The 27,045-nt window shown below is 39.4% G+C and overlaps 1 protein-coding gene across 1 annotated transcript in view; it reads right to left on the bottom strand.

The window, feature by feature from the left end:
- Positions 1-27,045, bottom strand: part of LOC139739541 (uncharacterized) — a 187,551-nt gene that overhangs the window by 42,602 nt on the left and 117,904 nt on the right. Inside the window, exon 3 of the mRNA XM_071650139.1 lies at positions 7,807-7,979. Within this exon, the coding sequence (XP_071506240.1) occupies positions 7,807-7,979 (173 nt within the window). The remainder of the gene's footprint in view (positions 1-7,806; positions 7,980-27,045) is intronic.

The following is a 27,045-nucleotide window of genomic DNA, read 5'->3' as shown; positions in this document are numbered from 1 at the left end:
CAAAATAGATCTCTTTTGTGAAACAAGATAACACAGATGGATTTTCCAATGCAAAATATAATCTTGCAGCACCAAACATGGGGGGAAAAAAACACCCAACAACCTTTACACAGTTTTGGAATATGTGATGTAACCAATTCTAATGAAAAGGAACTATAGTTTGAAAGCAAAAAAGCAAACTGTTCTTTGAACTTGACTATCCTAGGTGCATGATGTACTTACCCCTCTTCCTTCCTTGTTTTTTTTTTTCTCTCTCTCTGTCATTCTCTCTATGTCATTCATACCCCTTTACAATCATTAATGCACGAACTCATGTAAAACATTATTGCATGTTATTACACTTACATGATTGGGTCGTTATGCTTTGCAGAGAATGTACGGTTTCGTTTGCTTTAACCAATCGGGCATTTATTACCAGGAAGCCAAGGCTGGCTGCACTGCAGTTGAACAACAAAATCCTTTACTAGCACATCCCACCTCAAAGTGAAGAAATACTAGAATGTGTCAGGAGTAGCTCATGTTCTAGAACGTGTGCAACATGACTCGTGGGTGATTCAAGGTTGCTTTTACGATCCATGGCCGCGCATCCTTTTCATTCCGACGACGACACCGTCGCAGCAGGTCTACAAGCAGGCGGGAGTGTTTATCCTTGACTCGTCCGTGTCACTCTATCAACGCTCTTCGAAACAAAATGAAAACAGTGATGGCTGGGATGTTCTGTCACAGCTAATTTGCCAAATTAGCCGTTGTCGCAGCGCAGTAAACTAGGCGCGATTCTCACGCCTTGACGATCCTGACAGGACGAACAATTGACCGACAGGTGGAACGTGCTGCATGTCACAACAGTTCAGGCCTCCGAACGACAAATATCTGTATCAAGTACACAAGATGCTTCCCTCCTCCGAATTTTACAATGCGAGACGAAACTTACCAAGTCACGGTATATGTCGACAGCAACTGCATTGGCATGGTACTTTAAAAGACTTCATTCCTGCCAACACAATTGTTTACTACAACCTGTTCCTCCAAACATCGCGAGCTCTTGTTATCCAAGTTTGTCCCCCTGCTCCGGAAGACACCCAGTATTCACTTCAAGGATCAGGTGGTGAGTCAGGAACTTACCCACGATTCCTCATACATCCTCAACAAATGCAACATGTCGAAGTGCGTTAGTCAAATACCAATCAGCAAAATTGGAGGAGCATCCAATCTCATTATGATATAATCACACAATTTCTGTCAGGTCACATGTCCATCTGCCCTACCCATCTAAACATTAGATGGTAAATATGTGTTTTCTCTGTCATTTATGGGGTCCCTTAATCTTAATCACAGGCTTTATCCATGACATAATTCTAGCAAAATAAGTAAATCAAAAGAAAATTAAAAGTCTACAATCTAATGACATCAAACATATTTTACATTTTTCAAAGAAACAATTCATTAAAAGTCTGCAATCTAATGAGAGCACATAAATTTTACATCTTTCAAAGAAACAATACATGCAGTCACTTAATTCTGAAAAAGGGGAACTCCCATCATTTTTATATGATATTCATTTACATGATTCCAGTTAGCAGTCAACGAATGTTTTGTCACTTTGATGGAAAAGTGATTTGATGAATTCATCTCAATACTCTGAGGAAAAAAAAAAATGTCACATGGTTGTAGTCCTCTTCTGATTGTCTTTGTTGGCTGGGATCATTGGACTTCCATTAGTTTGATCAAATCTTCTGCAGCTCAAGTGTGCTTTCAGAACCTGATTCAACCCCAGTGCAAAAGTGCAGCGAAATTTGGCTTGACCGATCTGTTGCATCATGGGTATTGATGTAGGAGACATGACTTTGCATCGCCTTTTTTGTCTCTTTTTATTCTTGGTCTTCTTTTCTGCAGCGTCTGCTGTGTGCAGAGCAGATCGAAGCGCAATCGGAGTATTCCACAGATGACAAACAAATATCACAAACAATCACCATGTTTGGGACTTCCCCCCCCCCCCCACCCTCCTCCTCCTCATCTTCCACCTCCTCCCGGAAAATATGCATTCCCCGTCTCACGTGCAGACGGAGGAGATTCCGCGGCATCACCTCGCGAGATTGGCACGGCCGACACCCTTCCAAAAAAACGCACGCTGACAACGTGCACTCTCCACTCCCTGTACTTGCAAAAACCGTGACGCCATATTTCACATTAAAATGCCATTAGGACAACCTCAGACTTGTCAATGCACTTTTTTTTTTCGATCTCTCTCTCTCCCCCTCTCCGCCTCCACTTCTATCCCTCTCTTTCTTCCACATTCCTGGTTTTATAAAGTGTCATTTCCTCTCTTCTCCCCCTCCTCTATCCTTCTCCTTCTATCTTTGATTCATGTCTCCTGTAAGGGGGCAGAGTTATCTCTCCTCAGCCATTCCGACACACGTCAGCCAGTGCTTGAGGGAATCTCCAAGTGGATTATATTGCAGAAAGGGTACACAATGGGCCAGACAGGCTGTAGTCTACCTTACCTAGACTCAACGATACCAATCCACACTATATCCCATCTCCTTGTTTGTTTGTTTGTTTGTTTTTCTTTATATCCCTCTACACAAATTAGTAAACTAAATGAGAGAGAATAAATTCTAAAGTACATTACCTGTGTACCAAAAACCAGAGAGTGACCTAAATTCCCTTTTATGGACAGATATAAGATATATTATATAAAATACTGCTAAAACTATTTTATATCAAACAGGTAAAAATGACACTCTCAACTTTTAAAAACAGTCATGATACACCTATAAAAAAATGAAAATGGAAAAACATTGATTCTTCAGCTGCTTTATGTAATTGATTATCCATACTGATGTTCACTAGTTAGGTAGCTGTTTCAATCTAAAGACAAAAGCCAGATTTTTAACTAATTCTAATAGATTTTTACTGGCTGATATAGACCTGGATTTTAAGAATTAGCTGCATAGATCTAGATGTACAATATGTAGGACTTACTCAGTGACAAACATCACAAAAACAGTGGACATTTTACTGCACACACTTTTATAAGACATGAAGAATACTTCTGACAAACCTGCAGTAACTTTAAGTTCCATGACAATATCAATCATTTGTCAATCATTTTGTCATCATCAAGTCATTGTGGGTCTCTCACAATTACACAGGGACAACACATAATCTTTTGAAGTTATCTGTAAGCAAGAGAGGTTGAAAGTTGTCCGAGCTACCATTTGCCACCACCCCAACCCAGGGCACCTCAGATCCTATCAAAGCAAGGTATCACAAGAAAAAACAAAATCAAGACAGAGACAGACAGACAGACAGACAGACAGACAGACAGACAGACAGACTGACAAGAACAGAGAGAGAGACAGGTACCCTGGGCAACTAAATGTGACTACCTTTATATGCTACCCACGAATGTAGGCCTTGATCATTAGGCCCATTTCATACCAAATATCACAATATTTCAGCTTTCTACTCAGACTGCAAAACTCCCCCCACCCCCATAAAAAAAGCCTTAAAGTGCTTTCAAGTGCTTGTATGCATATTTGTATTAATGCTAGTGCATGTCAGTCGTATGAATGCATGAGTACATGAGTATTTTCTTGTCTCAGTAATTCCATTTATATAAGCTAGAATAGAATTGACATTTGCAAAGGCTGGAGTCTATTCTCTTTATACAAAAAGCCACGACTTATTCCTAACAGATCAAATGATATTATCGGAGCAATAGTGCAACCTCCTTTTCTGAGTAATCTGTACAGATGTACAAACGCAAAAAAACAAAGACAAAAAAACAAACAAAAACCCCCAAACAAGAACAACAACAAACAAAAAAAGATCCCTCTTGAATACCAAATCTTACAAATTGTCCTACTTGAAAAGACAGCATGTCTTCCACATTATGTCTGATCTTTTAATCCTGAAGCAGTTTGCAATAGTACATGTATGCAAAGAACTTCTAGACATCATGCAAAGTTCGACAGAGAGAATGGCCTGCACTTTTATAACAGACTGCAAAAATTGGGGCAGTGGGGCGGGAATGTCGTTATATCAAATATCATAGCATTTCATTTCATTAGTGGATCTAGTTCACAAAACCTCCTCAGAAATGCACTGGATCAGTGGAATCTGCCTGGACACATATAAATTCATTATGAACCAGCGGAGAAATTTGTTACATTCTACCTCGCAAGCTTCATCTTTCCACCTTGACGACGGCGTAAGCCTGCGTGCTGTTTGACCTAATTTTTCCCCAGACATGCAGTATATCGCACACGCTGGTCTGGAAGGCAGTACATAAAAAGAAAAACAACAACAACAACAAATGTACGCTTCCATCCTTATGGTTGGATGCAGAACTCCACAATGAAATACCAATCAATATCAATATGTGGTATTAAATGGTATCCCTTGAAACCTCATTACATGCCTAGCTGCCTTCTTGGCAGCACTATACCCCTTGATATCTCCCCAACTTTCGCCTCGCAGAAACAAACACCAGAAATCAATTTCGAGTTCAATGACATATTGCTAAACTCCAGTGTCACTTCGTGCATGTCAATTCTACACATGGTGTTTACCGTCCTCACAATGAGAAATGTGTTCCTTGAAGGGGGGGGGGGGTTGGTTGGAGCATATGAAAGTAGACTAAATTAGAAAGAAAGATAAGATGGATGGATAGTTAAATAGATGGATGGAATGATGGGGGTGGAGTGTGAGAGATGGACCTGGATAAATAGAGTTTGTCAATAGCCTGCATACACATGAACACAAAATCAGACTGTACGTCCTTCAGAATATCCTACAGATGTTAGGCTTTTGCTAAGAATGCATGGTTACATCAACTTTGTAAGGGGGAGAACGGAGGGAGGGCAAGGGGCGGGTTAGGAGAGGAACTGGCGGATGAAAAGAGGGGGAGGGTGAGGGTGGTGGAAGTTCACATGTAGGCCCTTCAGTATTTAGGGATATGACAGATCTTCATCATTTTGATTTCCTGGTTGCTCTGTAAAAATATCTTACTATATATCTTGTTGATATCTTCTGAAACCTCATCCTTTAGAAATCGTATTTTCTCAAGCATGCAGGTTCTCCAAATGTATTGTATCATAAACAACAACAGCGGTGGACAAAACTCCAAATTGTATCAACCTTAGGTGCTACAGGAGTACCATTTTGCTTAGGAAAATCCGACCTTGATACCACCTCTTCTAACAACTATTCTCAGACAAAAATCTTTTGTGTGAACAGAAACTGATACCGTAATTAACCCAGAAAGCAGCCATCATTCAGTCGCCCCATATCTGCTGATGGGTGTTCCGTTTTTTTTTTCTGTTCTTTTGTTCCATTCCCTAAGATGGACACACTGGATCATTCAGTCTGAACTAAGCCGCACAAGTTGCTTCATTCCCACATGTGCAATAAATAACCTAAATCTTATCTTTTATCCCCATTATTCTCATTAAATCCTATCAGCAGTCATTCAGAAAAGAACAGCAACTTTAGATGGACATCATTCATAAGATTTAAAAAAGAATGCAGAATGTTTTTACCCTTGACCAGTAGGGGAAAAATGTTTATACACACGATACATAAACAGCCAATGTGAAATGAAACTAGATCAACAGAGCCAATGTGACCTAGATTCTTCAGATCTCTTCTTTAATATTGAAGAGCAAAGATTGATTAATATGGCCAATTTGAAGGACAGGTATGCAACTATTTTGTCAGCCCTCCCATACTATCTTCTTTCTCTGTCATTACACTTTTATCATTAATGATGCCCATTAAAAGTTTTACTAAATGTATGCAGAGCGGCACACTAACCCATTTTTTCTACTGGTCCAACCTGTCTGTTGGACCAGTAGGTACCCAGTTATACCATCTTTTTACCGGTCTATTTCCTGAAAAAGTTACTGGTCCTACAATAATTATTACTGGTCAGGAACTATAGGACCAGTGCCAGTGTGCAGTCTTGAGATATGGTCTATCTTGCAATTTTGTGTGTTTTCACAATTCAATTGATGATCACATCAATATAACAGTTTGCAAAATATATCACATTTTGTTTTTACAATTGTCATGTATATTAGCTCTGAAAAAGGAAATTTTCTTAATAAAGTTTTCTCTAACAAGAGAATATCCTCATTTTTCATACCTTCACTGTGTGTCTCCTAACATTAAATTTAAATCACAATTTGCAGATCTGATTTGATTTGATTTGATCTGATTCAGTTTGATTTGGTTTACAATTTCCTACTAATCATAACAGACATTATTTACAAACAAAATGTTATCAAATATTTATACAAAACATAAGCAATAGGTCCTAAGTGAACAGTTCTAGAACAGGCTAGAACAGGCTAGAACAATACAGTGATTCAGAAGGCTGAAGTTTTTGCATCTTTTCCCAGGAGAAACTAAATATTTTCAGCTTACCTGTGGCAATTTATTTCTACTCTTACCACATCAGCCCCATCCACTCATGTTGCCCCACAAACAAGTGAAAGAAGAAAAATGATAGCAACAACACAAGAACGTAGAGAAATATCACAACATTGCACTGGATTATTTTCTGCATGGGTAGAATTTCTCTCTGTGACTTCTTAGCTACACCGTAATCCACAGCATGTACATGCTCTTGTGTTGTAGCAGAGAGGTACGGTACTACCTGTACAAAAATCAAACGCCCAACGGGAACCCCTGAGGCCTGTCAGACGAGAATGGGCTCACCATGCCCAGCCACAATGGACAGCAAGGAATCCCTACTTTGGGATGATTTCCTGCCCTGAGGACAGTTCCACAAGCATCTTGTGTGATGTGCGCCGAGATGCTTACACAAATTTAAGGGGGAAAAGGAAGGGGAGGGGAGGGGAGGGGAGATGAAGGAGCTAAGAACAAAAAAAAATCAGAAAATGAGAGATGATATTGTAGAAAAACTTGACTCATTTGGTACTTCATAATCACAAAACCTCAGTGTCATTCAGATGCACATTTTTGTCAAGTTTGAGAGAAATGGGGTATCAATACACACCCACCCACCCACCCACACACACACACACACACACACACACACACACACACACACACACACACACACACACACACACACACACACACACACACACACACACACACACACACACACACACACATAAGAAAAAAAATCTGTGAACTAAACTGCATCCATATATTGACCACATCCCCAATTCCTTTGGTCAGAAATGTAGCATTTCATAGGCACAACTTCTGCTGTTACTAAAATGTGTGTATTAGCCCCTATCCCCCCTCCAATTTTAAAGTTTCTTCTATGACTAAGAAAAAAAAAACGATGTGTGATTAATACAATGGTAGATACGGTACTCAAGGACCCATATTTTAGCAATCGAACAGCTAAAAAATGTATTTCATGTGAATGGAATCTGACTCACACCCCTTCACAGATGACTCACATTTGTCTTTGCTGCTCTGATGGAAAAATTAACACATTCTGGATCACTACTTTAACTTGCCATTAGCAGGCATAATCCGATGATGCAAGACCATCCGATGACGATCACACACGACATGTCTGACACTGACCTGATAATAGATGTATGATTTGTCGGATTCGTCAGACTGTGATCCGATACATTTTGGTTGGTGTCAAGAAGCAACAAATTTTGCTTCCAAAGAGTGACGGATGAGAAAAAATTTCTGAGGAATTGGGGTATTTCTTTAAATTGGTCTGGGAATTCAACTTCAAACTGGTCCGGGAATTCCCCTTTAAATTGGTCTGGGAATTCCCATTTAAAAGTGCTGACCCACATCGCTCACCTCTCTGGGAGAACTTCTTCATCCGGAGGTAACTAGTGGTGAGACGGATGATGGAGCCCTTGTCAAGTCGCCTGGTCACCTCCTCTGGGTAGGGTAGGAGTTTGGACAGGGCTGATATCTCCTCCGTCTCCTTGTCCCGGCGCATCTTGGCCGCGTGACGAGAGCGCTCCGCCCTGCACGGGGGTGAATCAAATCAATTCACTTCAAATTCAAATCTTTACTCCAGCATCACATTTATTCTTTCAAATACAATAATTACCATAGTCAATGTGATACAAAACTTATAAATATAGACTTCAATGTGATACAAAACTTATAAATATAGACTTGTATGTTTATATATTTAGATTTTTGGAGAATATATTACGTACACATTTTTCATGAACATATAGCCCAACATTTTACTTACAGTCAGAGCAGAGACAAATCTATTTCAAGAGAAAATGTCTGATTGTTTACAACACACATAATGATGTTTACTGACTAGAGTAGACAGTAATTGCTTAGTATAGAGGCAACCAAATCTATTTTTAAAAGATACTACTTCCTCGATGCTATTGAAAAACTCATCTCTTTCCATTTCAACAAACAAGAGACAAGATGTACACAAAAATCACACAAAATTGCAAAAAAAACCCCACTTAAAGCATAATACAACTTTCAATACATTTGTACTCATATATTATATATTAATATTTTTTTTCTTCACCATTATAAGAGGCTGAACTTTTAGTGACATCCACCATATGCATGTCAAGCATGAGGTAATGATTCTTTTTAAAATCTGGTTTCAAAAGCCTTATGATGTAGAAAAAGGGGAATCTAGGATCTGCACTTTTAACATCCATGCTTTCAAAACAAACATTTAGGGCATCCACATTCGAACTTTAATCATGATCACCATTTTTAGCATCAAATCATTCTATAAAATTCAAATGGCCACTCAAAAGCATACAAAAAAATCAAGACACCGACAAAACAGGGTAACCATGAAGATAATGAGTGCGAATCTGTTTATAAGGCAAATAATTATGGAGTGGAAATCAATTTTGGAATGAAACGGCCCATTAAGTCGTCTGGTCGAACCTCTTGCCGCATTGCCGCATTCTCTGCGCGACACAATGACGGCCGAAAGAGTTATGAGCGTCTGCACCAAGTGCGCACAAAGGGCAACAGGGGAATGAAAACAACTTGTCACAGCATAGGATTAGATTCATCTTTCACCACTATTTTCATATATATATCTTTCTCTTCTTCTTTTTTTTATTTCCAGCCGCAAAGAAAACACTTTGCCTTCTCTCTCATTCCAACACATCAGCCCGTTCTCTATTGCTCGTGTGTGATAAGAAGGGCTCACACACAGGTGAAGCGTAATAATGCCTCGCCGTCACACCTCGCTTACACCGACACAATGGCCGACCTTTCCAATTACAGAACTCATTCTTTCGGGCTTGCCCCCAGAAGTTCCCTTTATCTCTGCGCAGGCCAACTATACATACTGCATCAATACCTTCAACGTCCTTACAATACCCGAAATTCTACAGAATCGGCTGCATAGCGTGACAGGATTAAAAATTTGGTTTTTGAATCCATTTCGAAATGGGCCTCCTGAAAAGATTCAATGAAAATAGATAAATAAAAACCCCACAAGGAAATGAATAGGGTTAGAGTACCCATAGAGTTAGTGCACATACACAAAGGAGAAGGACGTCACTCTACAACTTCAAAGGCATTGCCGTAACAACCAGCTAAGGCAAAAAAATCTTGTTACACTTAGCGTTGAGAGAAAGAAAAAAAAAATCTCAGGAAAATGTACCTCAGGACCTGCCTACCCCTCTGGATAATAGAGTATATGATTGCCTCAAAAGTGTGTAGCAGCATCACTCACTCTGAATGAAAAGAAAAACAATCTTACACAGATGAACAAATCCCAACTGCACTTAATTTTCTCAGCCAACATTCATTTCCACCATCACGCCTGCCGTGGAAAGTTGTGCATAGGCGCATGTACCAATAATCTGACATTGGGAAATGAGCAACGCTTTCTATTGTTAAACGTCCAGGAGTTACAAAATGAAAACAAAAGCGGCTGGAAATAGGAAGCCACCTACTGTTTGTGATCAGATAGTGCTATCGCTAAACAAGCAGCCACAACAAAATCCCCGGCGCAATCTCATACCATTCCTCATAGCAGCATCAGGACACAGGGCAGTGCAGCCCCCATAACGACGCGAAAAAAAGTGCTTTACCCCATTTGCAAGTGGTCGCTATGGCGACTGCGAGAAGTGTGATTGGCAGGGAGACAAAAAGTGATGGCGTAAATTACTCTGGGGTGGCAGCGGACTGCGGGTGATAAATTGGATAAAAGGGTCATATGAATTACGGGAACATTTTCAGCGCTGGAGGATGGAGAAAATTACCCCGCTCTCCCACCCCTTAAGCAGGCTAAAATCTCGGGGAACTCGCGCACGCCACATGGCATCAACAACAGCCATATCAGGGGGGCAAAAACAAAGCGGGTCCTGCGCAAATTGTGCCAGGTGGATATACCTTGGGTCCATTACGCACGGCTACAGGTGCTTGTGCTTTGCTCTTAGATTTTCTGCCCCATCAAAACTGCCAGACATGATTCAATTAAGCCCTCAATCCTGCAATACTCCACATAAGAAAATCCTGGAAACAAGCGCCCATAAACCCCGACTCCAGAAACATCCCCTAACAACACTACTCTCCGCAAAAATGAGTAAACAGGTGTACCTTTTGTTTTTTCTTACCTTTCATACACACACCTGCAGACCCCCTGCACAACTTTTGAGCCTGTTTTGCTCCAGCAAGGGAATTGCAATAGAACTAAACAAACAAGTTTTAAAGTCCCTAACTATAGGTGTGTAGACATTGACAATGAAATACTATAGTATTTCATAATGTGAACTCAAATAAACCATGAAATACATTGGGAAATACTGTGATATTTTGTGTGATAATTCAAACCTCATACAACATAGGGATGCGAAATCTGTGGGAGAATTGTGCTGAGAAATACCACCAATTGTACAGTGATGTATTTCTCGCGAGAACTGACACATTTCGTGTCGTTCGTGTCCCATTGCAGATATGTGCATGCGCAATGCTAACCACAAATACCACAGTATTTCATGAAAGAAAATGGTACGAATTCAGTGAATTACTGCGATATCTATTCCCACAGTATTCCGCAAATGATGAGAATGGTGCTGACAAATTCCCATGGAATTTAATATCACAGTAATTCCAATGTAAATGCACCTTAAATCTCCTCTATTGAAGCTGAATATGTCAAGTAATGTAATGTTCGTACATACATCGTCTTAGAGCAAGATGTGATGTGAGAACAGATGTTCAAGAGATGTCTGAATACAAGCAAGTAATGCACTTGTTCCTCTGAATATCAAGCCTTAACCCTTTTATCTTCAAAGCTAGAATATGATGTCCCACTCGGGGACACTCAGTCCTTATGTAGTTGGAACGATAACGCATTCAGGACAGGCTGATTTTGCTACAACACGCATTTTCCATAGCCACCTGCCCGAGTATACTTGGGACTCGTCCTCAACAGGTTAATTGGCTGAAATCACAACTCTTCGCCTGCCCTAAACCATCCAGCAAGTGTTTGTGGAGACTTCAAAGTGAACTAGACCCAGCAGCTCGAAAAACAACCCTTTATAAGCCAACAATTTCACTGACATGAAGCAATCTTGCCTATTTTTCAGGGAACCAAACACACTGCCTTTATTTCTGTCTGTCACGTTTACACACCAAAGTCACAGAATTTCTCGCAAGAATCCAAAATCTGTGTGTTTTTGATGTCCTTCTCCTCTTACATCCACAGCAAAGTCTGAAATCTGAGACACTGTGACACACTCTATGTAAAGTGCGAATGAGTTTGTGGCCGTCCTGCGACATAATGGTTGCAATATTGCGTACAGGAGCATCAGAGCATCTGGCGTAAGAAGACTGGATGCCTTCATCACTCCCCCGTTACCGGGCATCACCATAACGACTGCATCGATTTGGAAATGCAATCGCCAATTTGCTGGCAATTTCATTTGTCATTTTGCTACAATTTTTACCCGCACTTCCATCGTCACAAAATTTGATGAGTGTGTGCTTTGTTGCGCATACAACCAATATCAAATATTATGTTTTCCTTTCTTATTTTGTTCCATGTGTGTGTATGTGTGTGTTTTTCCCTGCTCCACAGATTGCATCTCGATGCAAAAATGAATTTCTTTCAGCAAATGCAAGATTATACAGGCTTTCAGAATTGATCAATGACAGGTGGAGGTAACCACAAACATAATATCATGCAGGATCAAGAAGAAATACACCAATGAAGCTTTGAGCATATTTGTTTCTAATAGTAACATCCATTTGAAATTTCATTTACAATCTTGCACAACCAGCTGCAGATCCCCAGGTAGGACACGGAAGATTCAAAACTTGCATCCACACATTTCTTCTTCTGTCTTATATAGAGTGCAGTATGTGATGCTGGTTAAAATCTCAGGCTAGTTCCTTCTTTGTCACTCAAGTTTTCTTGATGATGCAGAATTGAGCATTCAATCTTATTCACAGAGAGTAATGAGCAAAAAAGAAACAAAAAATCACTGAGAGTACAATCTCTCCAAAAAAAGAAACACAAAACTACCCTTCATTCTCATAACTTGAACACAGCTTCTGAACTTCAGGAAAGCTGCACAATGTTTAAAAATTGTTGATTATAAAATTCATTACAAATGCTGATAGTTAGGTAAGTTACATGGTATTAAGTGAAAGTGTTATCTAATGTCAATTCTCACTAAAGCTCTGCAAAGTTGCAAACATGTCTTAACAACTTTTATTTTAACTGCCGATTTTTCAGTAAACCTTGCAATACGAGCTGATGATGGCACTGCCTGTAATGGACTAGCTAGCCCTTTATCTCCCAAGTGTGGCTTTAACACAGATAAGAAGAGATCGAATATAGCACAGGAGTTAGCGGGACACTATTCACAGCAAGGTCGCATCATAAATGTTAACTGCAAAACTCTTCTCGGAAGTGATAACACACATTTAACTCGACTAGAATGGAGAGAAGAAAAACACGTCTTCTGTGTAGTGAGAGCTAAGTTTCAAGGACAAGTTGCAAAGGTTTTAGTAAAGTCCTTTCAACCCACAATCCCTCCTTCTCATTTTATCTCCACTGGCTTAGCCAGATCAGCATGACATAAATACCATCTACGTAAACAAAATATACACAACAGACATTCTTGTCCTATTTCAAAATACTAACTGAAGTGTGAAGGGCATTCTTAGATTACTGATTTGAAAGCTCAGAAATTACACAACGACAGTCAGCATCTTGGGGGCATTTCATGAAGCGTTCTGGTCGCATATTTTTCTGACAAACTGTTACAAGCTACTGAAATCCTTGCATCTGATTGGCTGAGAGCAAATTTGTCCAACAACTTTGTCAGACAAAATGCTTCATGAAATGCCCCCCTGATGGCACTCCTTTTTTGATTAACAGTAAAGATTTTTAAAAAGAGTGCAGTGAATTCACGTCTGCTTTGACGCGCTATAATTATAAACTCGCTTGCCAAATGTTATGTCTGAGCAACAGTTCAAATTCATGCGTGTATATATGGCAACATCTTCACCTTGATATCAGACGTCTTTGGTCATGGAGCAAAGTGGAAGGTGTTAAAGGCAACCAAAACAAGATGAGTAAGAAATTTTCATCTCTCTCTAGCTGTTGGGGTGGGGGGTTTGATCTTGATTTGACCACGCGTTTTTTTTCTTTTTCTTTGAGGGGGTGCCATTGCCAAAGATCCTGATCAGAGTGGAAAACAGGCCATCAAATGCTCCAATGTCTCACATTACACACACAAAAAAATATAGCAAAAAACAGAGAGACTTCCACTCTTCCAAATTTTTATGGGTGGCACTCATCTGTTGTAATGGAGTCCAAGTGGTAGGATTTCTCTTCCACCTTTTATCAGCAGGTTACTAGTCTCCAGAGTGGGCAGACTGGTAAGGCCCACCTTGTGAAAGGTAACTGCCAAAGTGCGCGAGAAAGCATGCACTTTCCAGCTTCAAGTAATTTGCGATATCCACCCAGAAGATCTCTTTCACGGATGAGCGTCGGTCCCATAAGATGGACCTACGAGAAATGGGTATGTCCAATTTCAGGACTAACTGCCACTCATCTTACAAAGATATTGACATGGTGGACTGCATCTGAGCTGAGCAAAAGCTTCTTCCTGTCTCTTCTTCCATCTTTCTTAGTGCAAAGCATTCAGGGAAGATCAGAAAAACACACTTTGCAGCACACGGACGGACACTTCAGCTTTTACAGTAACCAAACTCTGCTTTGTGTATAGTCATTAAAAAAAGAAAATCAACATTTTCAACACCTTCTTAAATTTCAGTTTATCATGTGGACGTTTCACTCCAGGTGGGGGAGGGAGGTGGGGTGGGGAGGGGGCAGTGCACAATGTGTCAAGAACCATACTCTCTGAAAGATAAGATTTTGTCTCATTATTATTATTATTATTATTATTTATTCGGCTTTCAATCACAAATATCATATTACATTTTTCGAAATCAGAACATACACTGGAGTGGTAAGGGTGCACCAGGTTGGGCAGCCCGGGTCTGGAAAGAGCCAACTAAATAAAATAATCATAAAATAATCTTAATGATTATCATACATCTCTATCTGATTCTCACATGAAATCAATGGACACACAATCTAACTTCTATGCACATTGATTTTAGACAGGAATCTTTAATTTTCTATAGTTATCAGGACAATTAACAAGTGATGAAGCTCACAACTTCTTCACATGCACTTTTTGGAATGCATGCACATTTGAAAACTGTGTCATCACTTTTCATTACATGTGACTGATGCTACACATGAATGCTATCATAATTTGATCAGAATGTAAAGATGACATACACCATGTAGGCCTATGATAAAACTTGACTACAGAACAGCAACTGCATTTTTCTAGTAGATCCGGTAATACAGGTAAAGGTATAACAAACAAAACAAAAATAGTCATGTATCAATATTATTCAATCTTGGCAAGGTATTAATGGAGACCCCTCTCAGACAGCATATTGTTTAGAAATATGTATGGGTGACACATAAAGTAAGTAAACTTCTGAGATTTTATATGACAAGTTAACAAATATTGCTTAACATTTGTGTGTTTGTGTGTGTGTGTGTCTCTGTTACAAATGCTATTCATAGGCTACAATGGCCTTCTACAAAAGCCTCAAGACTATGAATTCAGTCACTGTAGTTTACCTATCTGCCTATCCTACCATGATCTTTGCTAGCTGTGTCCTCCATGAAATCTCAGTTAACAGTAAACTTTACCTCTTCATTTTCCCTGAAATGACGATGATGCATCCAAGAAAAGAATCACAGTGGTGTAGTGATATTCCTGCTTTCCCTCGCTAAGCAGTCCTTCTGTAGGCCATGTACAAGGTAACCTGCACCAGATGGTCAGCACAAGCATGGAGTTATAGTGCACTAGTCCTGTATCATTCACTCCACAGCGCTGGACATTGGACAAGCCAGACCATTGGTCAAGCTACTCATGTTCTCCTTGGGAACAGCTCCACTATCTCTCTTTCTCTCCCTCAAAGATAAAGTTACACAAAACAATCAAACGTGAGAAAGATGGCAACACGAAGTAGGAAGCTAAAAGTTCAGAATTGTTCCTGCCATCCGTCTAAGAGAAGTCAACTGACAGTATCAGCTCCTCCGCCATGTAAACAAGTGACCATACCTCCCGTGCATCATTTCCCAGCCCGTCCCTCGTCCAATCAATGCACTTTTTTTTTATAACAGCCAGAGCATTCTAAGCCACAAGACAAAGGGGCGACTGTGTGGAAACACGGAGGGGAGTCATAAAAAGTAGAAAATATCATCAACAACACAACACCCCCCCCCCCAATTCTACAACCTAGCCAACATGATTACATGCAAACCAGGTTCTCACGTGTGTGTATCAAACCTGATGCTTACCACAGAGACTGAGGGGCTAAACCAACCAAGACATTCATTATTCTAATGAGCTGACCCATGCTCACTCTTGACCAATCAGATGCATAGTAAGATAAGCCCCTCTGCCCCCTCCCCCCCCCCCCCCCCCCCCATGACATAGATGTTTTTCGAGGAACATGAGTTAATGTAATCTGGGGGAGCATGGCTCTAATGCTGTGCTGGAGGCTCAAAGTAGATCAAGGTCCTTGACGTAAGCCTGTAGGGAAGAGACGTATAGAGAAGACAATGTGTGCCAGACACTGTGTGTTTGTCCCTAATGCATTCGCTGGTCATTGGCTTGACCAGAAGTAGATCAGCCAGTGACTTCAGCTTTTTGCATGTTGCTGGCACTATGAGGCTATTAAAAAAGAAAGAAAGAAAGAAAAAAAGCACAACATGGGTGTGACAGATTTCTTGGACACTGTTTTCAGGTCAGATAGGTTTGGAGGGCTTCCCTGGCTGCAGGGTATAGTATTTATCATGATTTATGAAACACTTATTTTTGCACACATTAAAAGATATTTAAAAAAAACACAGCAGCAAAAATGGTCCAACAATCATTAGCAATCAAAGAAACAACAAGTTTTCTTCTACATCTTTATTTTCTTGCACAATCTCTGACCACAAATTTCTCTCTGTGTACCATGTTTACTCAGTCATCTTATTTCTTTGTTGTAAATATAGTCGCCCTCATTTGCACAGCTTCTTAAAAGCATGGCCTGTCAAGTATAAGTCTCTACTTGGTCTTCGTATCACATTTTCAAATCATATCGTCCCCCTCTTTTATCGAGTGAAACCAAATTCATCTGTATGCATTCCTCACAGATTATTTTTTCCTTTTTGTCTACGAGTAAACCATCTTCCCTGCTGTATAACAAAACTGTTGCACAAGTGTATTAGAAATGTCCATCTTCGGCAGGACAGTATTGAAGTCGATGACCCTTCTTCAATCACTGTGAAGGGAGTGAATTTCTCATGTGTGTTAACCCATTCTGTAAGGGAACCTGGTGGCCTGTATATTAAATCTACGGACATTTTAGAATTCAGTATGGAACAGGTTAAATGTTGACCATGACGCTATCATTATGATACATCTAGTTGATAAGCCGCCACTTCAAAATCACAATAAGTCCATATCTCTAACATCTCAACAAACCCCAATGTTTGTTTGTTGGTTGGTTTTTTTTTTGCTCTTTTTATTTATTTTGTTAATTATGAAACGGACACCAGTAATTCAACCACTGCAAAATTGTTCCTCACAATGCCACATCAGCTGCAAATGTGTATCACAATAATATTTGACATGTTGGTTATCACTCACAGCTGTTTCCTTCATAACTTAATGGCATGTTCATGTGTCTATATCCCCATAAGTAGGTAAACATTTTTCCTGTGTGACCGAGTCTCCAAGTCCATCAAAGGGTCAAAGGTTAGCTTCCTTCAGAGCCCATACAGGCTTCTTCAAATGGGGGGGGGGGGGTGTTTAAAAAAGGGATAAAAATATGATATGAACAGAAACAAAGCTTTTCAAGCTCTTCAAAATTTCATGCCGTGAATATTTCTGGTTTTACAAGCGTTCTCCCCAGAGATGGACACACCTAAAAAGAATGCATCATCACAATGATATGACTCTATTTTTTTTTTCTATCTGTCTTTTTGTCCTGCTTAGCTACATGTGTGTATCTCCTCTTTCTCTCTTTCTTTCTCTGCATTTGTCTTTCTGCTTGTGTGGCCGATTGATTCCACCTGAAGAATAAATGGGGACAACTCAGTGACGCAATTCCTGGGAAAAGGCAATCATTGATTTGTGTCACAAATGCTGGCCTAAATCATTGTTACATAGAGGAAAACAATGGCGGATGTCATTATTGATTTCCACGCATGCCTAGATCCAGGGAAGATGCAGGTGTGTGTGTGTGTGGGGGGGGGGGGGGGGGGGGCAGAGCCAACCTCCTACCCCTGAATGTTGCATGTCTCAATGCAGTAACTTTAAATATTTCAAATCTCAGTTATGCATCCAATATACTATTGTAAAAACCGGCAGCTTTACAGTCACTTACATTTATAAACTTATCCACTGAATTGGAGCTTTTTCACCTGAGAGGTTCACTGTCAAATTCAGATTAGAAAGTGGTCAAAGTGATAGGCTTATCTCATTCATTAAAGTTTTATAGTAACATCATTACAGTCACTAATGTACCATGTAACTTATAGCCCTGTTCAAACCAAAGACTAAGTTCTCAGAGAGACCAAGTTAACCCATGCAGCCTTGGGAGGGGGGGGGGGGATACTGCTCAGATATTGATCTTCTTCTCATTATCAAATTACCATCTCTCAATTTCCTTGCACATTTCAAACTGGAAAAAAAGATTAGATTTGCACGAGTTCAGAAAGAAATTTCCCTCCCCCACCACCCCCCCCCCAAAAAAAAAATGTCAATTTGATAGGAAATGAGAACTTCAATCTGAAATATGTTAAAAATTTAAAAATCAGTTTGATATTTAGAAAAAAAAAAAGCTTTTGAAAATTCTGCTACCAAAACAAACAGAATATACATGTATATGCAAAAAAAAAAAGACAATTGTATCATATTCTTCTTGTTTCTTGGTTTCCTCCTGCATACAGCAATATGGAGCAAACCCACATGCAAAACTAGGCAAAACAAGGTTGGTTAGGACAGAGATGCCAACCTTGTTAACCAACCTTGTTAACACAAATGCAGTATTCTGATGGCCGAAAAGATGTATTTTGGGTGAAAGCAGCTATATTATTTACATTTCCTGCAATATTCATGTGTATCGTACAATTTTGGGGAAATGCATTTTTCCATCAAACCACTTATGAAAAACCTATTTTGCATCATACTTTATAATGACCTGTGCTTCTTACAAATATGCTGAGAAATGGTATGATTCATATGAATATATACTTTGTATTATGTATTACCTTTTTTAGATGGGATTAAAGTACAACTGAATTTGAAACTTGCTGTAGTTTTGGCACCCAAAAAAAAACAGTACTAAATACTGGAAAAAAAAATTAGCATTTGGCATCTCTGTGTTTGGATGAGAAGAGGTAAATGGCTCAGGTCTAGCGGAGGAGTGAGGGTTTGTTGATTTTGTCACTGAGCATGTGTTGACATGGCAACAAAAAAGATAATAGGCCTACATCTGAGTCATGTTGACAAGAGTGGTATCCAAATTTTGAGGTATTATCTCAATGTGCCCCCTTCTACTTTTTAGATACCTGTATGAGCCTTTTAGTGCAATCATGGTATATTTGGGAGGGGTGGGGGTAGTTAGGGATGGGGGTGGGTGGTTGGGATAGACAAGAGGAGAAGTTGAGTGGAAAATGGAAGGACCCTTGACCCTGACCTAGTTTAGGGTTTACTTGCAGAGGCAGGGGGAGAGGAGTATTAGGGCATCAACTCAATTGATGTATCATTTACGGAGGGATACCCAGCTTTTGGACGGACAAAAAAAAAGGGACTACTATTTTTATCAAACGGTTCGGGTGCTGGGTAGCTCTGCGGTCAGCCAAGGAAACATGGAGTATTAGCATTTCACTGGAAAAAAGTTATTAAAAAAAATCCAATTCCTCAAACCATGGTAAGCCTTGTAATTTTCACATTGGACATTTTGCACACATGACCTGATAAATTTTGAACAATTTGCAATGGAATGAATGTAAATTAGATTAAAGCATTTACAACATAATATTTCACCTCCAATACTGTGTGCTTTGTTTGCAGATTGGCCAAGATGGCTCGAAGCAAATTATCAATGGATAAAGATTACTTAATCCCCCTGATCCCTCTTTTGTTACCATTGCATTTCAGTTGGCATGGGGCACTCTACTACAAACATTGTACACCTTGGGCAGGTTTTTTAATCTACACCTAGTAAAGTCTGGATGGAATACTGAATGCTGATGAAATAGAGGGTCAAATATCAATTTTAGGTATATAAGATGATCTATTCAAATCTCTTGGAGTGGACGACACCTTGTTTTGTTGTCAGGTACAGTATATCACTGGAAAAAAAAGGGACACAGAATAGAGTGTATATTGTATCATATCATATCAGTATTGGCCTCATCAAAATATGGATGGCGTAACAAAGAATAGTAGAGATTTTGGTGCCACACAAAAATCATAACTGCAATCATAATCATAATCGTAATCATAATCATCATAATCACAATCATTATCACAATCATAATCATAATTATAATTATAATCATACGAGGAAGAAGCAAAACAGAGCTGACAGTGCAAACAGAAGGAGAAAACCGATGACGAACAGCCAAGAATTACATCATCATCCACATAACAAAACACGATCATTACTCCGCACATAATACAAAATTCATAGAGGGCATGTATCACATCCTCCTCACACTGGGATACTTTATTATGGAGGAGGTGAGAGGTATTAATTTTACACAGCATTCTCAGGGACATGTGAACCAGAGGAAAGAGAGTTTATGGCAATGGCAGAGCGGGTGATGAATATGGAAGAATCAGGAAATCAACAACAACAACAACAACAACAAGAAAATGGGAGAAGGGCCAATAATAGGATTGAAAATTTGCCCTACAGATGAGGTGAAGGTTGCCTTGGTAACTGAGGAGAGGAAGAGCCCCCCCCCCAAAAAAAAAAAAGAAAAGAAAAGAAAAGAAGAAGTGATAATGACAATGTTGCAATGACAATGTTGCTATGACAATGTTGCTATGACCTAATATGAGCACCGAGATTAAAGGCATCATTACCATTTGCAGACAAAACAAAAACCCAGCTTTAGTGCTTCAAAATAGTCCTAAAATGTAAAGGATAGAGATAACCAATGCAAAAAATTTGAATAAGTATGATTAATGTAAATATTGTTAGATATACAAAATGTGAACAATAGCTATCATAAAATGTTTCTAGACTAAATCATCTACAGTTATGGTTTAGTGAGAAAAATAGTGATATCTCCTTGTATTTTAGGCTTCATTGCAAAATTTTAATACGGTAGGATGTTTTGTGATACAACTGACCAACATATGTGCATCAAATGTGATAACTTGAACATTTTAAAATCACTGCTCCCAATGGTAAACCATACCTTTAAGGGCAAAGGAAAGAGGTGGAAGAAGATGAAGATAGACAGGATGAGAAAATGGATGAGGGAGATGGAGAGTGTAAAAAATGGAAAGGAGACTGAAACACTTTGTCAGAACACCTTTATAGCTACAAGCTTGGTACTCTATGTAATTTACAAGATTATTCCATGAGACTTGATAAATTAATTAAACAAAAGTCAGCAAGAGAATTAGAATATAAACAATTAGGTTGATTAGTGATGAAAACAACCCAACACTGCAAAGGAAAAAATTATCTTTAATAAATAGTAGTGATCCTTTCTCTCTCCTTCTCTCTTCTTTTATCTCTCTCTCTCTTTTCCAACATCAATTTTCATTTAATTTCTGCATAGCCTTTCACTCAGAACTTGTTTTCATGAGCACTTTTCCAGACTTCTCATGGCCAGTGGTAAAAAAAAAAGGTTAAAAAAAAATTGACTGACCAGATAACTCTTCAGCCACAAGCCTGCCAAGCGACTGGACTGGATGATTCGATGCGGGAGGGAGGCATGTCGGGGATCTGTCTGATTCTGGCCGCTTTATTTCATGCAGAATTACCCCAATAACTGTCTGATCTCGTCATAATGACATCCCCACACCTCTTCTGGCCCTATTAAATAAAGCAGTTGGGCATGTGTATTTGCACAGATCATTGCAGATATAATAAGGTTTGTAATCATGCTCTCTCCCAGTCTAAACCCCCTCCCTCTCTCTTCTCTCTCTCTCCTCCATCCCCATCTATCTATTTACTCACTCTCTCTCTCCTATATATACTCTGTTGTCTCCATATGTTTCTCTTTCTCTCTTTTTCTCCCTCTCTCTCTCTCTCTAACCCTTCTCTCTTTTGCGGCCTTTTTCGAAATGTGCATTTTTTTTTTCTGTTTTTTGCTGAGGCACCACCACCAGCGTGCATTCTGGCATCATGGTTTCCATCGGGATCCTGCCGTATTACTCGGCCCAATTTGAGAATGTGCGGCAGGAAGATATTAATTAATCCCCACAGAAATTGCTAATCACTCCTCCAGATGATTTGCAAGCCCCTCTCACTCCCCCTACAACTCACCCCCCCCCCCCTTCCTTCTCCATATCTCTATTTCCCTTGCGCACCGAAGATCGGCGATTCTCGCAGGAAATTAAGACATTATGAATCTTGTCCATTGTGCTCTGATACGGTACGGGCATGATCAACCGAGGCTGCACCTTTTCTAAAAACGAGCCAGCCGGGGAAAATCTACGCCACGCGGAGCCCCTCTGCAGCTGCCTGTTAATTATTTCATGCAGATTTCCTCTAAAGACAGTAGCATTCAAACATACACCAATGCCACAGTGCAAGTCGCGGAGTGAAAACAGGCTAATAGTTATACATAGAGATGACTCACCACATCAGCCCAGCTATAATATGTCCATTCACGGTCAATGTGTGGTACTTTGCTGAAAAGTCTATAGTGGTACTCTCTTCAGGTTAACCGGGAGGACACCTTTTGAACTTGACTCTGATCTTGCATCTATCCCCCCCCCCCTGTTTTTAGTCTCAAAGAATGTTTAGAACTAAGTTTGATTAGAGATCTTCACACGAACGAGAGCAGTAGAGGTGAGAATGTTAATGCGGCGGGTGAGGATGGCATCAGGATATTTTGGTAAATCACAAATTAAGTGACAGGTAACAAAAATCTGATATCCTTTTACAAACTTATTTCAGTTTTTTTTTTTTAAAAGGCACAGTGAATACTGAATTGTCATAGTGACACACCTTAATTTCTGAATCTTAATTGCCATGTGATGATGGGTTACGTTTGGAGCACAATGTCGATACGTAACAATTTGTTTCTCCTTGTGTTTAATTGTCTTTTTCACTTGTTCACTCCTGACCGCTGACTGCCCTGTGACTGCCGGTCAGGCCCTACCCGTGTAAACAGGCCCCTCACTGCATACTATCTGATATGTTCATTAGCAACGCATCATTTCCACTAGCGCCACTGAACCTGACTCTAGGAGCCTGTCCTTTCTGGCACGCAATGAGATTCCAAGGCATGGTGAGTGACAGGACTACGGTACGTTTAAAGTCCAAGTTCAGATACGGGAAGCCACCGGAGACAATCATTGGCAATCATCGCTTTCTTTTGCACATCACATGTCAGACAACTGTCTCAAAAATTACAGCAGTGCTTCTAGGCTTTTCAGTCTCTGCCACTAGAGACCATTCATTGCAATTGATAATAGTGGAGCCAACAATAACTTTGAGTTTTCTTTACCCACGTTCGAAACTTGGTGGGGCTTTTCCGCAACTCATTTCCCCCCCCCCCCAAAAAAAAAAAAAAAAAATTGTTGTGTGGCAACATGCATGTCAGAGAGATTTAGGCAATGAAGACTCATTTCATACCACATGAAATAAGCACTCAAATTGCTCATAAGATAGATACAGATACAGATACAGAGAAAGACAAAGTATCCCAATAGTCCCACACACCAACATCTATGTCAGCATTGTTAAATTACATAGGCCTACTCCTGAGTGAGTATCATCTATATATCCATTCCAAATTTGCTGCTCTCACAAGGACACAAGACTTTGCAAAACCAATCATTTGGAAAGAACGTAGATAATGTTCATTTCAGGTATCTGTAACAATCAATTTGGTGTTCAAATATTGACCCAAAAAGAATAATAGTTTGAATATAGGCAGACACACGCACACACCCACACACGTATAAGCATACACACTGATCAACTGATACATCATTGTAGGCATAAGTATAAGTGTCATCTCACTGACTGCATGATCAAACTGCACGCTAAACATACATGTAAGCATACATATATACACATGCACATGACATTCAAATATTAATCTGAAGAAAGGGCATTTTGTCAGAAGTGAAGGTAAGGTCAAATCTAATTTTGTCTTGTCAAAGGTGTTTCAGATGTCAAGCTATTCACACAATGATCATTTGCCTAAAAGTGCCTAAAATACCATACTACAATTGGTTAATCATAATTGTTATGTCTGTTACTAAAAATAAAAATCATGACTGCTGTTTGCACTCAAATGTGCGAAATGCTTCAACTGGCATCAGAGGTCTCTCTAGACATGAGAACTCTTTTTTTTGCTCTTTGAAAGGACCCCTAAAAACAAAGATTGTCACAGTCTAATCAACATGCATGCGGATGTGAGCGAAAACAAAACAATGAAAGACAACTGCTAAAAATTCATCAGGCCACCAACAATGAAGATAATGACACAAATTGCCAAAATTTTGACGGAACATTTTCCAGTGCTTCTACAGTTTGTATATAGTACGCAGAAATTGGGCAAATTCTTCTTCATCACACAACTGATGTGGTGATCAAGTTTTCCTTGAAAGTCAAACATACACGAACATTTTCTTTTCCAACAAGCTCCCTCCCTGCATCACTTCCACTTGGCCATGACAAGTCAACATTTTACTCTTCCTCGAAAAGTTTGTATCCTTACAAATCAACACTAACAATACAAACTACAAAACCTTGGACGGAATATCTCTCCGTGCAAAGGCACATAGAAATTGAAGGAGCTCTCCTTCATTACACACTGACATTGTGATGTCAGCTTACTTCGAACGTCAAACAAATGCCGAGATTTTCCAACAGTCTCTCTCCCTTCATCACTTACTCTTGACCATGACACATTATTATCTTACTCTTCCTGAGAAACAAAAATCAACATTTCAACTGGACAGAAACTAAAGCAAAAAAACAAAACAACTCATTTGTGCTTTGATAGAAGAAAAAAAAAGAGTACAATTGAATAGATCTACTAAAACATTGCACAAGTTAGAGGAGCAAACACTACTGCTAATATCGGCCAGAGGGCAAAATTGAGACAAAACACAGATGATAGAGAATGAGAAGGCTGGTGGCAAGGATGCATGGTAATAAACAAACATATAAAAAACAGGAGAAAAAATAAAAGAAAGGTAAGAAACCCTTGGGGGGCCTTACGTCATCCATGGCCTTGAACTTCTACCTTCAACTCAGCTAAGCCTCTCTCAATTTTGAGGCAAATGGTGCGACTTTCTCTTTTCTTTTTCTTCCTTTCGATATGACTGCTTGAAGTTCTAATGCAGTTAGAAAATAGATTTTTCTTCGTTTATACACAAAAATAGTGGGCTACGTTCTCAGTGTTGCCAATATCTGCACATTAACAACAACAACAAAATCTTAATGCTCAGGAAAAAAATAGGTCAAACACATTCTGAATGCAAAATCATAGTGGGATTTTTTTTTAATAGGGATGTTGTACATGCTAATAATGAAAGAGAAAATTTCATGGAAAAAAATCTTACATCAAAAAAGCATTTTTAAATTATTCTTTAACATATTGAATATCATCAAAAAAAAAACAACACATTAGTTAGCACCAGTGAATTATGTTTAAGATGGTTAAAAATGCATATTCCAGCTGCAATGTTTTCTCTCTAAATTACTCTCAAGTATGTGTTTATGTTGTTGTTCTGGCAATGTTTTAGGATGGCTTTTGGCAGTTGCCTAGCAACTCTCACCAAAATGTTGCTGGTTTTTTTTTTTTTTTTTTTTTTTTTTTTTTTTTTTTTTTTTTTGGGGGGGGGGGGGGTTTCTGACAGTGCAAGTTTTCCATTGTCTGTGTGTGCGAACGACCCTCCTGCAGTGAGGCCCAGTGTGCACGACAAAAGGGGAGACAAAATATTGAGGAGAGAAAAATACAGCAAAGAAAGAAAAGTACATAAGAAAAAAAGAGTAGATGGCATTCTTGTCTGCCTGTGAACTGCTTTCCACTGGTCATTCCAGAGGCAGTTTGACACAGAAACTCCTGGTGGAATCTGGTCGATTGAAGCAAAATCCATCTTGGGCAAAAATATCAGCAACAACAAACAACAAAGCAGACCCCAAATTATAAGACTTGACATTTCTCATCAATTTCCACCATACCAAGACCAGTCCTCACCATCTTTCAAACTTTTTATTCCATCAAAACTTTTATCAAATCAAAATGAATACCAAACAAATAAACACATAAGCAAACAAACTAAGAGTTGTCTCAAATGCTACACAGGTTTCCACATTTTAAATTCTTTAAGCAGAGATATGAGTTTCTGTTTACAATGCAATTGTGAAATCTTATTGAGAAACTGAACATATTCCCACATGACAGCTGTTACCTCAAACTAAGTTATATTTTTACATTAAACCCTAAAGTTTCATGATGCTGAACCCAAGGTGGTAACTTAATTTGTATGTGAATTGATTTTCCATCATGAGTTAAATACAATGTCAAATCAGATTAGCATACTCCGTATGTTCCGAATGCTAAATCAACATGGGAGGACTTTATGGACTTCATGTTCTACAGTTTTTCTCTTCGAAGAGTGGGGGAGCGAAAAAGAGAAGATAGAAAAGACAGATATTACACCAGTGAAAGAGGCACAGAGCTAATAGACTGGTAATACACATGGTAATCTGACCATTGCAGTGGTTCCAGTAATATGCACAGGGGTTGATCATGGCTTGGCATGCACAAAAGGAAAATTAATTTGGCAAAACCTTGAACCATTATCGCGACCTGTAACGAAAGCCGTGTCAAATGAGTGTGTCCGACGCAAGCATCCCTTGTCGACTTCCATCTTGCGTGTGAATTACCGAAGGCTAATGATCCCTCGGGTATGGGGGGATGGGGGGGGGGGGGAGAGAATGAAACAAAATCAAAGAATGGGGCACACAAAATATGGTATGAATTGTTTCTGGTATGAAGATGAGGAATACATACATGTACTTCATGCCTGGAATGTTGGAGGATTCCGTTGAGAGGGCATCAGGCAGTACAGAAGGCACCCTATAATTTCCCCTGTGTCCTTTGCACAAAGGCATGTGAGGTGCATCCAACAGAGAGATGTACTCTCTTGTTGTGCGGGAAAAAACAACAAAAACAACAAAACAAGTCAAGTCTGATCTTTAGCCGTTGGTCAAGACAGCTCCTCATGGAACAGCAATGTCCAACACATAACACAGATGCACAAAGCT

The sequence above is a fragment of the Diadema antillarum genome, unplaced genomic scaffold, assembly GCF_040938485.1.
Source record: "Diadema antillarum isolate AM-2024a unplaced genomic scaffold, OU_Dant_1.0 seq00000803_RagTag, whole genome shotgun sequence".
In the NCBI taxonomy this organism is placed as follows: Eukaryota; Metazoa; Echinodermata; class Echinoidea; order Diadematoida; family Diadematidae; genus Diadema; species Diadema antillarum.
The sequence above is the reverse complement of the archived record's forward strand: the minus strand, read 5'-3'. Positions and strand labels throughout refer to the sequence as shown.